The 16,785-nt window shown below is 34.1% G+C and overlaps 1 protein-coding gene and 1 long non-coding RNA gene across 7 annotated transcripts in view; one reads left to right on the top strand and one right to left on the bottom strand.

Moving 5' to 3' along the window:
• LOC137862849 (uncharacterized) overlaps nt 1-16,785 on the bottom strand; it is a 115,066-nt gene that overhangs the window by 23,172 nt on the left and 75,109 nt on the right. For all 3 annotated transcript variants that reach the window (XR_011100553.1, XR_011100552.1, XR_011100551.1), the window contains 2 exons: nt 6,274-6,323; nt 3,950-4,031 (listed from right to left, as the gene is read on the bottom strand). This is a non-coding gene — a long non-coding RNA (uncharacterized lncRNA). The remainder of the gene's footprint in view (nt 1-3,949; nt 4,032-6,273; nt 6,324-16,785) is intronic.
• The window catches only part of UNC13C (unc-13 homolog C), a 157,866-nt gene that overhangs the window by 138,226 nt on the left and 2,855 nt on the right, over nt 1-16,785 (top strand). For all 4 annotated transcript variants that reach the window (XM_068695262.1, XM_068695261.1, XM_068695260.1 and 1 more), the window contains 2 exons: nt 13,455-13,547; nt 14,485-14,644. In XM_068695262.1, coding sequence (XP_068551363.1) covers nt 13,455-13,547; nt 14,485-14,644 — 253 coding nt within the window. The remainder of the gene's footprint in view (nt 1-13,454; nt 13,548-14,484; nt 14,645-16,785) is intronic.

Below are 16,785 nucleotides of genomic sequence, written 5' to 3'. Positions count from 1 at the left end.
AGAGTTGCATAGGTTGCATACCAGAGAGCATTTTATAATTGCAGAAACAGAAACAAATCATAACAAATTTTGGAAGCTTTAGATACTTTCAGAGATGATGGCTATTAATTAGTAACCACAGATAACTGCAAAAATCATGACATATCCCTTAAGGTTTCCTTCTGGGATTAAGAACAAGAAATTGTGAGTAATATGTTCTTAATGTAGTACACTGATTTTATATTACAGAACTTTTGCCTCTCCATCTAGTAGACCATCTGTGGCTTCAAAAGCATTAGGAGGTTTCAGTAGGCTAAAATAACAGTGATTATGCTCCCTATTTTTTTTTTTGATTTGCGTATTTCAGAATTCAGACTTAAAATCATCCTATTGAATATGTCACATCATTTTCTGCCTTCTTACCAAATCTCAAAGTTTTGGAGCTTTTTCAAAAGTAAACTAAGGCAGACCACATGCAAGGATGCCATATGAGGTGTATTTAGAATTTGATCACCAACACTAAAGCCGTTTTTTCCTGTTCTAGAAATTTGGTGCAGTGCACCCAAAAAATTGAAAAGCAAAGTCCTCTTCATATGTCCTATATATACAATTATTGGCTTTATATTTCAGAAGAGGACTTGGTTTCTGTAAGAGGGTAAATGTTTACAGTTATTCTTTTAGGCAAAGATTTTATTTATTTATTTATTTATTTTTAAAGGAAAGTTATATCTTACCATTTTTCTTATTGATATAGGTCAGTATTTTCATACTTATATAGCAAATGCAGAAACTGTTTTCATATAGCTAATGTACATTACACTCCAAACTGAACAGTTTCTTCATTCTATAAACTGCCATTGTTTGCATAATAGGATACTATAGTAGATTTCTTTTGAATGCAATGGGCTTTTTTTTTTTTTTTTTTTTTTATAAATGGCCTGCCTTTAAGTATCTTTGAGAAAAAAAAATACAACTTTTTGGTCTAGAAATAATTACCCTGCTCCTCTCATGAGAATCAGGAAAGTTTTAATTGGACAGTTAAGCAGGAAATCAATTGCTTTTACCTCTGAAGTTACAGTACATTACTCAACATTATAAAAAGTATGGAACACTTGTTTTGCAGCTTGCCCCCAAGATTAAATATAAGGAATGAGTGAGTTTCTGGGCAACTTCCATATTAGACTGAGTATCTTTGTTAATAATTCATATATTAGAAGTGAGAAAATTGCTGTAAAACTCTAATATATAAAAAATAGATTCTTTTCTTCCCCCTCTCTGAAATGATTAACAATATGGATTTAGGCTGAAAATTATCAATTACTAGTACATTTTGCTTTTTCTTATGCACACTTTCATTGTAACTTCAGGAGAGAATTATCCAGGTTGTAGCCATAAGCAGAAGTCCTTTATTATCTCTGAATGCAAACCTGAATTTTCTGATTTTTCATCATGATTTCAGCCTGAGGTCTGTGTTCATTTCTGTGCACACATTAGCATGCCTATATTTGCACACCAATATTATCAAAAGTGTAGCCACAGGGAATGAAAGTTAAGGAAAAGTGACTCAAAACTTTTCATCATCCTTTAATGCTTCATTTAAAAGAACAAAAAAACTCATCCATTATAACCTCCAGTCTCAAAACTGTAGCTATATCATTAGCATGTAGTTAGAATGAGACTTTGTGCAAATCAGAAACTTTCTCTGAAGTATAACTGGATTTATATCTGCCCTCATACTTGTGCATATAACCAATCCATAATCAATAAAGACAGTTGGAGGTAATTAAACTGGAAGCAGTGGGAAATGAAATGTTTTAAAGAAAATAGTATATTGAATAATAACTATGTATGACTGTAGATAAAAGTTTCATTACTCTGAAAGTCATCTTTTCTTTTTATTCATTACTAATTTTTAACTTAAGTAGCTTATTTTTACTGTAATTTAACCTCCATAACTCTAATTCTGAAAATAAAAAATAAAAAATCATGAGCCACCTGCAGATATCACAATGAGAAATGCATAACAATTTTCAAAGCTCGTCTTTCAGGATTTTTTCTGGCAGCATAACCTGTTTCTATACACTGTTGGTAAGTTCTTTTGGTCTGAAGTGACTATTTAAAAGTTGCATAGACCTAAAGTTGTTTAATGTCAACGGTACTTATTTTTCTGAAATATATTTCTTCATATTATTCTGAATAGAATCCTAAGTTGTAGGTGAACTTAAAATATTAGAGATAAAAAGCACAACCAGTTCATCAAAATTCTCACAAACAAGTTCCATGATGACAATGCAAAAGTGAAAATATTCCTCATTACCTTGTGGACACTGAGTTTTTCTGTAATAACTTGTGTTCACGTCTGAGGTCAAGGAAATATTCTACCCTCTATTCTTTTGCATACCATCAGTCTACCTTTTATATATTATGAACACATGGCAAGATAAGCAAGATGCAAGAGGTGTGCTTTAATTACATTATCCAGTAACATGTGCAGTGCAATCTGTGATCCTTTCCTGAAGCATTTCTTGCTGTAGCATTTTACTATCTGCCACCCAGTCCTTGACAGCTGGAGAACAATTGATTACAAGAACTCTACTGTCATGTCACTACACAAAAGCCAACTATTTTTCTAGTCCTTGCTGAACCAGCCATTAGGAGCACCATTCCCAAGTCATTCAGCAGCTTTTCCCTGTCCACTTAAAACTCTGTTTCAACAGAAACAAGACCCTTATGGACAAATGCACTTACTGGACATCTACCAACTACAAAGCAAAAGTAACTTGAATTTTAACTTGCAGACATCTTCACAGCACCAAGATGCTGTGGAAGATGGATGAAAAAACAACCACCCAAATCTCTATACAGTTCAGCTAATCTCTCAGTCAGGAAATAAATTCTTCCCAATATTTAAATAATAACTATAGTGCAGTATCCGTTAGTGCAGCTAAGCTAACACTCTCCAGTTGTGTTACTAATACAGGTTACTGTTCTTTTTTCCTTATTACCTCGTATATTTTCCACACCTTTGATTCTCTACTTGTAATACAAAGTGTTTATTACTTAGAAGTTGTCATTGCAGAACATCCCACATCAAATCCTCGCTGTATGAGGAAAAAACATGGAATAGAGGGCTAGCACGTTGTTGTGTTGCACTTTTGGCTTTCAGAATAAGGAATGATGCAATCTAGCTAAGCCAAATTGCTGCAGCTGCCATTTGTCACTATATTCAGTTACAATGCAGAACATACAGAATTTCCTTTAGAGGCATTGATACATCAAACCAACTGAGAAAAGGGCAAGGAAGGCTAACTCTGCATTGTGATTGAGGTAAATAATAGGAAAACTAAATAAGGAATTGCAGGGCTGTACAAGCTTCTTCCATACATACAATTAGTATAGTTGTAATACAACAAAAAAGCCAGCAGGTAAACAGTCAGGCCGCTTTCTCTTTACAGGTTTTTGTCTCTTCATTTTAAAGAGTTTAAACAACCTAAAGCTAAAACTTGAACAGCAAGCATACCAGACAAAAGGGAGCACCTTTTTTTCTTCATAAACATACTAGCAGAAAGCAGTTATATATGTACCCACATAGAAAAGGCTACGCAATATAAGGCACATATACACGCGCCATGCTTGTATATGCATATCTATAACATATTACTATGCCAACTCATTCCTTGGCAACAGGAGGAATTGCAACCTGTTGCAATGAAAATAGTATCTCTAACCCAAAATAATTATATTAGGGAATCACAAATGCCCTTTGAACATAATTATTTGAAAGAAGTCACCATCTTAAATATCCATTAATGTTTTCACATAAGATTTTAATTTGTCAAAGTGCTAACGAATTATTTTCAAAGTGCTATATATCACCAGCCAATAATTTATGCACTGATCATTTGTTGCATCCACTCAATATTCACCATGAAATATCACTACACTAGAAATAAACAAAAATCAGGCTTACCTTTAATCACAGGCAAAGATTTGTTGTTGTTGTTTTCTTTCTTTTTTTTTTCTCCCTTTTCCATGATGAAGCTGCCACGTCTCTAATAAACAGATGGGTAAAAATTTGCTGGATCAGTGTGAGAAGGAAGAGTTACCTTTTTCTCCTAGAAAGTTTAAGATCTACGTAAAATTTTTATGTTAAGCTACTACCTATATTCATATATATGCAGAGTTAAGTTCAGTAACAATAACCAAATATACCAAAGAACATGCTTTTTCACCATTTAATAACAGGGGTGATTATTGAACCAACTCTTTGTGGCTACACATTCCTAAAGAGCTTCCCGGAAACAAAGCACTTTCCATGGGCAATACTAATCAAGACATTCCTGATTTTCAAAATAACTACTTACTGAACTGAAAGCACCACACAAAAAACTGAGATCCCTAAGTATGTGAAAGCTAAACATCTTCTTTTCAAATACATCAGGAGACTGTACAGATCCATGCTTTAAGAGCAAATTATCATAAAGTCAGGACAAATGATGTTAACTGTTATAATCTTAATCTGATTGATTTTCCTTTCCAAAGCACTGCTACAGACTCTTAAGAATATACTCAAAAACAGACAAGTGTTTGAATACATAAATGACAATGCTGAACAAAACAAGATACTTTTTGAATGACTAATGATGTTTCAAGGTTTTTTTTTTTAAACGTATAATAATTTGCCATTTTAAAGGGTTATAGTGATGAATGCCATAAATTCAATCCTCATTCAATGTTGTGGAAGCAAATCTGCAATCACACTGTGGAAATGAAAGGTAATAGAAAAAAAATATTAGCATCATGTATTACACAGCACAGATATCAAGATTAGCAAAGTGACAATTTCTGTCAAATACTATCATATGGAGCATCTGTATTTCTGCCTGTCACAGGGGAGAACAGTTTCTCTTCTCAAACTACGTCACCACTGCTATCCCAAATCTGCCACACACTTTCAGATTGTTTGGAAATTAAATACTGTTGAGATTCTGATCATCATGGATTTTAACATTCGTATTAATATGATAGTGAGGAGGGAGATAACTGTTTATCCCTTAGTATATAAAAAAAAAAAAAAAAAAAAAAAGAATTTTATTTCCAGAAAAATGAGCAAAACATGCCAGCAATTGAGCTACTTCAACTCAACCCACAAATATAAAACTAGTAGAGCAGCATGCCCTTTTGCAAATAAATTATTGACATTGTTTTCTAGGAAAACTTTTACAATTTTACACACCATAAATTAGGAACTGCTAAAGAAGGTTACACGTCTCTGAAGCTCACATTTAGTATTAACCAGAAGGTGTCCAGGTGACTCAGCAGTGCCATACAAGACCCTGTTGAACCTGTTGCAAACACATTCTTCTGGTGTTAGTGCTGCCAAAAGCCGTTTCCTGAAGCAGGTAGCTTTCAGAATCTCTATAATTGGGATGTTGATATAGGACCCAGACTGAAAAACTTGACAGCAGTTTGGTGAAGAAATGTGCATTTCAAGGCCTGAGTGACTGCTATGGTACATTTTATATGGTCATTGATACTTCCACAAGTGCATTTAAAACACAACCAAGTATGAATCTTATAGTGTCAGTACACAATTAACAAAAAGATCCCCTGACGTTCAGATCACTGATTAGTTCTGTTTCCTTTGAACTTTTGTCCACTGGAACTTGTCACTTTTAGATTGGGCACCACTAGCTCTTAATGTAAAAGTGATTTGAGTTGTTTTTTTGTTTTTTTTTTTTCTCCTTGCTTTTTCTACATATGACTGCAGGATAACATATCTGCATAAATTCAGACTACAAAATATGGATCATTTTCATCATCTTTTGCCACCAAACAAATTGTCTGTACATAGTATACTTTTGCAAAGTATTAGTCAGTTGTTATATTGCAGTAAACTGCCAAGCCTGAACTACAAAACCCTGCTCAACACACCATGGCTTGCTAACAGCTACACAGCAGCCAGCAAGCCAACAGAATGTATCGTCAAGAAAAGCTCCTAGGTTTCTGCAAAAGACCATGTATTTGCACATGATATACTTACAGAATATGTCAACCTACATCAACTTTACATAAAAAAAAAAAAGGTCAAATGACAATTCAGGCAGGACAAGCTAATTTTAACTAAACTTGAGCTAAAGTCAAGCACAGTTTCACAATCTAGACAAAATCATAAAAACATAAAGACAAATTTTTACTGTATTTCATAAGAGAAGGAACAGACTCAAAACACTGGTAGAACTACATCCGTGTTTATTGGACAAACTTTTCTAATCTGTGGCATATTTGACTTACTGTTACTTGAAGTTCAGACCAGTCCAGGCAATGCTTCTCAAAATTAGTTCCTAAAAAAATAAATATAGTAATATTTCAGCCTGGCAGTCAACTTTTTGTTGAGTGAAGTCATACCTCCACCTTTTAAGGCTACTGAAGCAGGCTAACATCTGTGGTTTAGTTTAGCAACTAATGTCTTAAATCATTAATAATTTTGTAAACTACAGTCAGTGTAGTGAATATTTGTATTTGATTAGCATCATCTGTAATTACATTTAGATGAGTATGGTTTAAGTTTTAGCAAACTACATTAAAAAAATAAAACCACTTCAAACATTGGTGTCCTGAATTCGCTTCCATTTATTACCAGTACTTTCTTCAAAGTAAATGCCACTCTTGCATCTAAAACAGTTCCGCATCAGAAATAGCCAGAAAAATATTTTTAATGTATCTTCAGCAAGTTATGTTTTTATAAACTTCATTAGAAAATGCTAGTGTTCTTTTAAAGCTCTATGACATAGCAAACTGTGAAGGACTAAGTTATATTTTTTAGCTTGACTTTAAAGAGTTTGTATCGCTTAAGCAGAAAAATCAATACTCATCTAGCAACATGAAGCTCATACTACATTCCCTACCCGTGTGTTTAAATGCCTTCAGAAAAAAAGTATTCTTTCACAGCAACTAATCTTTATTGGGTTTCTTTGTTCTCATGATAGACAATTGAAAGCTGAAAAGGGAGAAACCACCCAAGAACAAGAAAAGATGATAAGCAGAATGAAAAATATTTACCTAATTAGAATGAACAACTATAATTCCTCTTGTAAAGCCACCAAAACTGGGAAGGAAATTACGTGCTCAAAAATTAAAGGAAATTATTTTCAAATGCCAAGCCAAAATTCAATATTTCAACATTCTTTCCCTAGCCTCATGCTTTTCTGTAATAGAGTAAGCCAACTTCTGCAATATGCTGGGAGAAAAAACAGTATTCCCTGGTTGCCTTCCTCCTCTCTATCATGTGTGCAGAAGTCATTTAACTTCCAACATGCAGCACTTAATAATTCATCTTTAATTTAATCTCCATATTACAGAATAATATTAAAACATGCACTATAGACTTTTCTCTAAATTATAGAGCCTCAGGATCCTATAAAAATAAAAAGATCAGGGTGACTATTAAAGTTAAGTTCTCTAAGAAATTAGCAGAAGTACCCCAGGAAAATAGATGTACTTTATTGGCATTATTAATCAGAAGATGCTAAATCTGAACATCTGAAATAAAATATTGATTTCATAACTTATGTGATTTCTGGAGCACTAAGCTCTGTGAAAGCTTGACGATATGTCCAACTATTTAATCCTTATGTCTTGTACAGACAATAACGTGAAAACCTCAATATGGTATTTAAATAAGTGGTCAGGTTTATGCTGAACAGGCTAGCCAGCAAATGGGACAGGATAGGGTTACCACTTAGCAATGTTGCCAGTTCAGCTGTTCTTATTGCCTGGCTTATAACACTTAGTGAGCTTTTCTGTCCCAGGTACTAAAATCATGTCATGCATGACAACTAGCGTACAGGTAGTTGGTTTTATTTTAAACCAGATTTCTAATTCTCAGAGAAGTAGAGAAGGCTTTGAATCCTAAAATTCAGAGTACAATAATAATAACAATAATGTAAATCAACATTCATTTAGGAACTTTTAATACATCTATAAAGACAGTTTCAGAGCCTAGCTTATTACCTTTGACCACTTTGAGGCAAAAATACTGCAAAAAGTCACCACTTGAACAACTTTATGAGAGCCCAGATGGGAGGAGAAAAATGTCAGGAAGCCAAAAAGCTCCAGGAAATCTTTAAAAGATCATCTAGCCCTGGAACTGTAAAAATATAAAAACCCTAGACACTAAAAGGAGGCAGTGTAGACATACAGAGAAAGCATTGGTCAAATAAAGTAAAGGGAAAGGCTGAAAAATCTGTTTAAGAATCAATCACTTCCATTTGGGAAGCAAGTTAGGGAAATCAGAGAGCCAGAATGCTCAAGTAGAGCAGAAAGGGGCAATGCGAATATCTAAAGTTGAGTATATAATTATGTCAACTGGATGAAGAGAAATAACAAATACCAACATGGTAATATGAATCTGAGAAATGAGAGAATTATGAAATTCTTAGAAAAAGAATCCTCGTTTTGCAAGCATGCCTTTAGATTCTCTCTCTCCATGTCTGAGACACACACAATTTGCTCCTGTCTTTTATCTTCATGTTGTGAAAAACAGACAAGGTCTCCTCCAGATTTAATAATTTTTCATGAAACTACCATCATCAAGATATAATGAATACAGAAGGATCTTGAGGCTTGAAGCAGTTTCAAAACAAAACATTGCTATCATAAGATAGAACATAAGATAGTTGATGTTCCATATCATGAAATGTGTTAAATCTAGAATTGTGCTATTACTTTTAAAGTCTGTACCATAGGCGCAGAATTGAAAGAAAAGGCTTGCATGACTGAGTGTAGGGACAGCTTTTCTCTTTGCCTTCAGTACTATCTAGTTGTTTAATTTTTTTTTACACCAAATTGTTTTTCACAGCTCAGTTTTCATGGCTCAGTTTCGCTTTTATAGCTACCAAATTTTGCCATATTGAGCTATAAATAAAGAGATACCAAGCCTGATGACAGCATTTTTCTAAATAAAGTAACAGATAAAAAGTAACATTGTGAACAGGTAGGTCAGACAATACCTTTTTAGGCATGGCACTCATCTTCTATAAATACTTGTGTATGGGAATTTCCTTTATTATGTAAACTTTTATGTTCATATTAGAATATCTCAAATACTAAGTATAATTTTATGCAAATGGTGCAGACTTTGGGCATAGCTATTTCAGTGTTATTTCCAGTAATTACGTACACCAATTGCTATCCTGAATACTCAAAGCATGGCAGGTGGAGATTCAGAGTCAAGACCTGTGAACAGTCTGAATGTTAGGTCAGTGTCTCAGATGTGTTTTGCCAATCTTATTGAGAGGTCCATGCTGCATACCAGTGCTCCTAGTAACTACTACAACAAGCTATTCTCTCTATTTTTTTTTTTCCAAAAATTCATGAAAACATCTCAATTGCCATGCCCCAACTTTCAGGTCAGTATGGATGGTATACACCAGAGGCACTAGTCTTATTATTTGAAGTCTCAAATTCTTTTCTTACACTTTTTTTTTTTTCCTAAACTGTTCCTCTACCATAAGCCAATGACACTGTTGTCAAAGTAAGGATATCAAATATTCAAATTGATTTTAAATGTACTTGCTGTTACTGCTCTTCCAGCATTCACTGTGGATTGTGATGGTTACATCTGCCACACGCAAACTCTCTTTGTGTGTGGCAGATGTAACCATCAACTCTGCTTCTTACAGCCCAATATGTCTCTCACCGTTTTCTTGTACAGTGGAGGGACAGAGCATGCAAATAACTTGTTTGTATTCACAAAAAAGAATTATGATCAGTAGAGTGTAAATCAGATTAGTATTCTTCAATCAGATTAACATTCTCTACAGTAATCTAACACTGTTCACTGTAGCCAATATGACTGTTTTGACTTTGAAATATTTGACTCCAAAATGGCTCTTTTCTGTCAAGATCATTAGGACTATAATCATTACCACATTCATGACATTCCAGGTGCTAAATGAGGAAGAAATCAAATCCTGAATGCTCTAAACTTTTGGTCCACTGAGGAGCAACCATCTTAGGATGGAGGAAGTATTTTTTCTCTTAGATTTTTGTTTGTAACAGAGCGACCACAGTCTAAATGTAGGTGATCACTTAGAAACCCACCTGGGAGAGGATGCTGTCTTTTGCTTCACATAAATTAGCTAGTAAATAAAATCTAAAGCATAGTATAGAGTTGGAGCAGTAGTACACAAGCAAACATAAGGATTTCCAACAAACAGATTAATTTGTACATTTGTTAAATTTCTAATGAGTTAAGTTACAGTACTAAAGGAAGAAAAGTGCAATCTTCTGTGGTACAGGGCTAGATATTTTTTGTCCATTAAATTGACTTGCTTGTAGGCGAAAATGACCTTTCCATAGCACACTCAGGATCACTAATTAACACTGTGACTTTACAGGGAGTGGTAGCAAGAAAGAAAATAAAACAGCAGAGACAGATCTGAGATTTTAAAATGAAATATAGCTCTTGAACATTAACAAAAACTGATATAAGCAAATACTGAATGTTCTAGAATTGTACCGTCAGTGTGTTCAGCAGGTCAGTGAGAGAAAGGGAGAAACCAAATGCAAGATGGATGTGCTGGTAAACTGAAGGAAACAATTCTGGAATCCACTAGAAGGTGTCTTTACCAGCTAAGATGTTCTGCCGAAGGAGTTTTCCTCAGCAGTAGTGTCATTTTAATATCAGCTGTTTTCAGTATAAATCTGCATAACATTTTACACAGGTTTCCTTACAACCATATCAATCAGCACTATACACACAGCACTAATCCCACTATGTGTTTGTGGTATTGCTTACAGCGCTGTTGTGAATTACAGACTGCTATGAAAAGGAAAGAAAAAAGATCAGTTAGGAGACCTTTGCAAGGCAATACTTTGTGCAGTTAAAAAAATAAATAAATAAAATAGGAGTTTGAGGAACAGAATAAGACCTCTCTCAAATCAACAGGTTTTGTCTCCGTAACATCTAAGGAGTCATTATTAGAGGTTAACATCCTGCTATGTTTCAGCCATAATATAAATGTTAATCATTTTCTTCTAAAACATTCCTGATTTCTCCAAATGGGGTTTTGCTTTTTGGTTTTTAAGCTAGAGGCTAAATGAAGTAATTGACACTAACTGATATTTTCAGTGATACTCAGGATGAGCCTGACTCAAGTTACATTATTATTATTATATTTTGTTATATATTATATTATTATTATATACTCAAGTACATTATTATTATTATTGAGTGGGAAAGTGTTTGATAAATTCACATACTTCCTCTTTGTATGTTTGGTTAATCCTATCCATTCAAAGTTCCCAAGCTTTAACGTATGTTGCAAACTCACAGTTCTCTTCTCCTGCCCAGCTTGACAACAAAAGCTTTTTAATGAGAAGAACAAAAAAAATGTTTTACAGGTGCAGTATGATTAACTCAGACTTTACAGCTGATGATGGCTACATATGCTATCAAAAGTGTCATACATAAAAAAGTCCAACACCAAAAAAGGGAACCTGTTAAGGTTGAACTGTGTGCAGCATGTAACAATATAAAGATATGGCATTTCACAACATGATACAAGACAATGGTCAAGAAGCTCTATTCTCTTTGATTTCTTTTACAGCCTCAGATAACTGCTGAATGACCTATATATATATATATATATATATATATATATGTATGTATATGCTACCAGCATTGATATACCGCCTTCTGAATTTTAGATTCAAAAAAAAAAAAAAAAAAGATTTTCTTAATTTACTCCAAGTTAATGAATCCAAATAACTATAAGGGAAGATGTTGGCAGCTTTCACATAAGTCTGCAAGCTGGGTTAAATGTAAACTCATTAAAAACACTACATTGTGTATAATGAAAATGACAACTTCATTTAAAAGAAGTCATCTTGTTTTTCTGGACAGAATAATTTTATAAAAGCATTTTGCACTCCAAATATACATATATATATATATATATATTATTTTTTTTAACAGAGAAATAAAGTTTCATTCAGGAACAAGAAACTATATTATACTATGCTACACACAAATACAAGTTCTAAAGATACCATGGTTGCAAGAGAAAAGAAAAAGAAATATCTGTAACAACATCGCCTAGACAAATGAGAATCTCCTTCCACTTCCTAAACAAAGGCTAATTCTACTATACAGTCAGATAAATACATTGTATTACTCTTCTAAAAAAAATGGCAGTTCTACTCATTTTTTTTATTTTTTTTAGGTTTTCTAACCCATGTAATTCCTGTCTTTTTATGCATGTTCATAAGAACAATGTATAGGTTAATTATTCTGAACAAGATGTAGAGTGATTCAGCGATGTAATCAGGGGCTCAGTACAGTACAGCTTTCTTTACAGAATTATCCAAATATAACATGAAGTTTAAGAGCTACCACTGAAACTAAACTTCTTGCCATTAGAAACCTGATGTGTAACACTATTTACACACTGAAAGAGGTCCAAACCATCTGATTGATACTGGAATACATCTAGCAGTAAAATTTGTACACGTACCCTGCAATTCAGAAATAGCAGCTATAACCAGATTATATACACTAGATTGTGTGTTTTTACCAAAACACTGGTGACTATGATCATTTTCCCCACTACATTTTATACATGACACCCTATTTCATTGTACCCCTCCCTTAATTCCTGAACGGGCTGCCGGAGAACTTCTAAAGGAATATTTGTTTCTCTTCACGTAAAGATTAAGGGGAACCAGTGCACAGGGAATTTATGTGCAAATAGAAAGATGGCAGAATCTTTCCTCTGTGAACCCGAATAAATGATTGCCAGTTATACAGGGGTAATAATTTGCTTTACTATAAATTCATGGAGATTAGAATGGAAAGCAAATGCACAGGCCACAGAGTTAAAATTCACAGCCACCCAATTAAAGAACAAGCAAACATATCCAGGTTTGTTTATATAGTAGTATTATAATCTGACATATTTATGGACCTTTGAATACATACTGAGAGTTACTTTCAGAGAACCATTATGTGCAAATTGGCTTAGAAACATAGAAACTTTTTTTTAAGCCTCTGTCAGTGCAGAACTTTAGGAGTTTGTTTATAGACTTAACACAAGCTTCTTCCCATCAAGGGATTCATCAATAGCAATAAACAGAACTTCCCAAGGTTTTGGGGTGTGCATGTAAGCAGTTTGATAAAAGCACCAGTTTTTTGTATTTCAGGATGCACACACAACTGACGGCAACCAGAATGGAAGGTTTCTAAAGAAAAGCTTTTCTCGTTTTACTGAGGCACTTCATGTAAACACTTGCAAATGCTAGGTGCTTTTTTGGTAAAATCTCTTATAAACCAATAACTGATTCCCTTCTGAATATGAAATGCATATCAGCAATTTCTAAGTGTTTCTTACAGAGAATACCACTCACCTTTCACTTTCTATTTCTCTTGATGTATTGAGAAGCAAAGCATGTTAACCTATTAATCATTGTTTCAGGTCAAACCACTAGTAATTCAGTGGGTGAAATATCTATACAGGTGGATGTTTCCACACATCCTGGAACTGGTGAGCATAAAGTTACTGTAAAAGGTAAGTTCCAAAGAGCTAATTTTAAAAGGAAAACAACAACAAAGTCCAAAATGTCCAAGCATTAAATCCTAGGTAAAACATAACAACAATGAAATAACAACTGTTAAAGCTGTAAGAAGGCTTCAGGTGATAAGGATTGTACTTCTTCCTTGCTCAACATCAGCAAAAGTTAAGACTAGGCAGGTTAGTACTGTCTTGTGCTTCCCAGTGTAGTCAATGTATTTTTATTTTTTTTTTTTATGTAGTTATGGAATTATAAATTCTAACATGACAAATCACACTTCTGAATTGCTTGTACATAATTTAATTTTCAAAAGCCGTAATAGAGGTGAGCGGTAAATGACTGCACCAAAATTTAAAATGTTCTATTTCTAACAAATAAAATGCTTTGTTCTGCAAAATTTTAATTCCAAAGGAAACCCAGTACCACTCAGATTAGTATAGGTTAACTTTTTAATTCTAATGAACATAGCAGACAAAACAGCTATTAACATAAAGTATTCATAAAACATACATTTATATTTTCTGTTGCTCTAACTGGAAGTAGTCAGAGGTTTTACTTGGCACAGAACAGGCAAAGATCCTCCTAGACTTGCCAGGTAGAACCATTGAATATACTAAGTTGGAAGGAAGCGACCCACAAAGACACATGCTCCACACAGGTCCACCCCAAAATCAGACCTTATGTCTGAGAGCATTGCCCAAACACTTCTCAAATGCCAGCAGGCTCCGTGCAGTGACCACTGCCATGGGGAGCCTGTTCCAGTGCCCGGCCACCCTCTCAGTGAAGAACCTTTTCCTAACATCCAGCCTGAACCTAGGTGTAGGTATCCTACAGGAAAGATCTCAGGGCACCTTTCATTGGTCATATTGGATAATTAATTGGAGCTCTTCTAATAGGATTTTATTTAACTTCATTTCTTTTGTTTCTTTATAGTTGTAGCAATTAATAATCTAAATTGGCAAACAACAGCTATGTTCCGGCCATTTGTGGAAGTTTGTCTATTAGGTCCTAACCTAAGTGACAAGAAAAGAAAACATGGAACCAAGACAAAGAGCAACACCTGGTCACCAAAATACAATGAAACTTTCCAATTGTAAGTCTTTATTTGCTGTTAATTACCTATCGTATGCAAATTTTGCCAGAATGCCTTGCAATTTAACCTGTAAAAACAAAACAAAGTAATAAAATTCTAAAGTTAAGGCTATATAAAGCACAATCCATAATAAATGAGATAATAACTTCGAAACTATTTAACTTGAATCTTTGCTTTATCTAAAGATGAATGACAACCACTAAGCTTGCCGCCTTTTAGCTTTCTAGCCTTAACCACCTTTCAGCTGGTCAAAATGTACAATTCATTTCTTACTGCTAGATTTCTAGGCCATTGCGACTGTTGACATATCTAAGTATTTGAAGTATTGTGCATGTGTTTATTAATGTTATTATCTCTATTGTTTAATCCTCAAAGCAATAAGAAATTTTTCATCTGACCTGGACCTTTACACATAGTATTTCCCACAGCACGTCTCTTTAACCTGTTCACTTCTCCTCCCATAACTGAAACCAATTCATTTTCCAGCCACACTTCACACACACAGATAGAAAAGAAGGAGAGAGAGCATTTTCTCAGTGTCTGTCAGTGAAGTTGCTTTTAAGGCTTGTTGCCAAGTGATTTTCTTTCTCCCATTGCTATAACAGTGATGACAAATAACCTCTAAGAATACAGAGTAGCAAGCTGACATATGATCATGAAAGGACAAGCTGAAGAAGGACATCGTAGGAAAACCGGAGGCAAAGAAATCTCCATGTCCAAACTCTCAAGTCAGAAAATTCTCACAGCCTCTTTGGAACTGTTTCCCACACAGTCTGGGAACCTCAGCTCCTTAGAGCTGCCTGGGATGAAAGCATCACCTGGAATCACATCCTGGGCCCTTCCACACAAATATTTTTTTCCAGAAAAAATTATATTTAATTCAGTGAGATTATGCTGTAAACAAAAGTAGCAATCTCTGAAATGTATATGGATCAAATATCTCCTTTATTTGTTTGCAGCTAGTAAAAGCACATGAAAATAAACTTAACATGCTGAGTTTACATACAACTGCATGGATAGAAGAGATTAAAAATAAAGTAAAATGGAATAATTTATGAAAATCCAAATGAAATTACACTAAAATAGGTAGAAAATCATCACTATGCTCAGGCTTTTTCATCTTCATGAATACCACTGTCTTCTAAAAGCTCAGTATACATCCACTTCTATGTATTCATCTTCGTTGGGACCTGTCTATATAGGTATTACATATAAGCATAAAAATAGTGTAATTTATGAGGGGAAAAGGTGACATTATAAATTCATATTTATACTTCTTACTTATAGCAGTATGACTCTTTTTCTTTCATTACAACTTCAACAAATAACATAGATGTTTTACTTTATGTAGAAAAGGATGTATTCAAATGTCTTTTTTGCCCAGTAACAAGGTGCTTAACACTAATAAAGAAAATAAAATATCAAATACCAAACTTTTATTATTTAATCTAAAAATCAGTCATCTATTCAACAGTACCCTGCCACTCAACCTTCAGTAAATTCGTAATGCAGTCAGTTACTGCACTCTGAGCATCTCTGTTGTTCTACTTAGAGCAACGTAGGAAAATAATACTCAAAAAAAAAAGGAATTCAATCAGTTGATGTCAAAAATATTTATGAAGTGTGTTTTCTAGAGGAACTAAGTGATATTTCAAAGCCATACCTTCTTCCTGAAGCCTGACAAATGATTTCAAGTGTTGCTTTCATAGAAATGCACAGATCCTTTATATGATTACATCTTTAATATTGTATTTTTACATACATCACACAACCTGACACTGTAAAAGTCAGACTGCACCTCACTAAGGTTAGGGTTGCCTATTAGGTCCTTGTGTATTTTAGATTAAATGGAATTATATTGTGAATCTGTTTTCTGAGTGTTATCTTGCCCTACATATGCCCATGTGATCCAGAAAAATGAGTAAAGGATCAGGAAGAATAAAATCAAATACTTTGTGATTTTTAGGAAACAAGCCCACCTTCTTATCTATGATACTGAGCATAACAGCTGCTTCCCTCCTGAAGGGATTGCAGTGACCTGCAAAATGAGTATTGACTTCAGGCAGAACAAAGACATAAGCAGGCTGCGTTAGTATTCCCACTGGGGAAATTGCATAACTAGGAACACTTTCTCCAGTTTG

Source organism: Anas acuta, chromosome 12, assembly GCF_963932015.1.
Source record: "Anas acuta chromosome 12, bAnaAcu1.1, whole genome shotgun sequence".
In the NCBI taxonomy this organism is placed as follows: Eukaryota; Metazoa; Chordata; class Aves; order Anseriformes; family Anatidae; genus Anas; species Anas acuta.
This window is presented reverse-complemented; position numbering and strand designations above follow the sequence as displayed.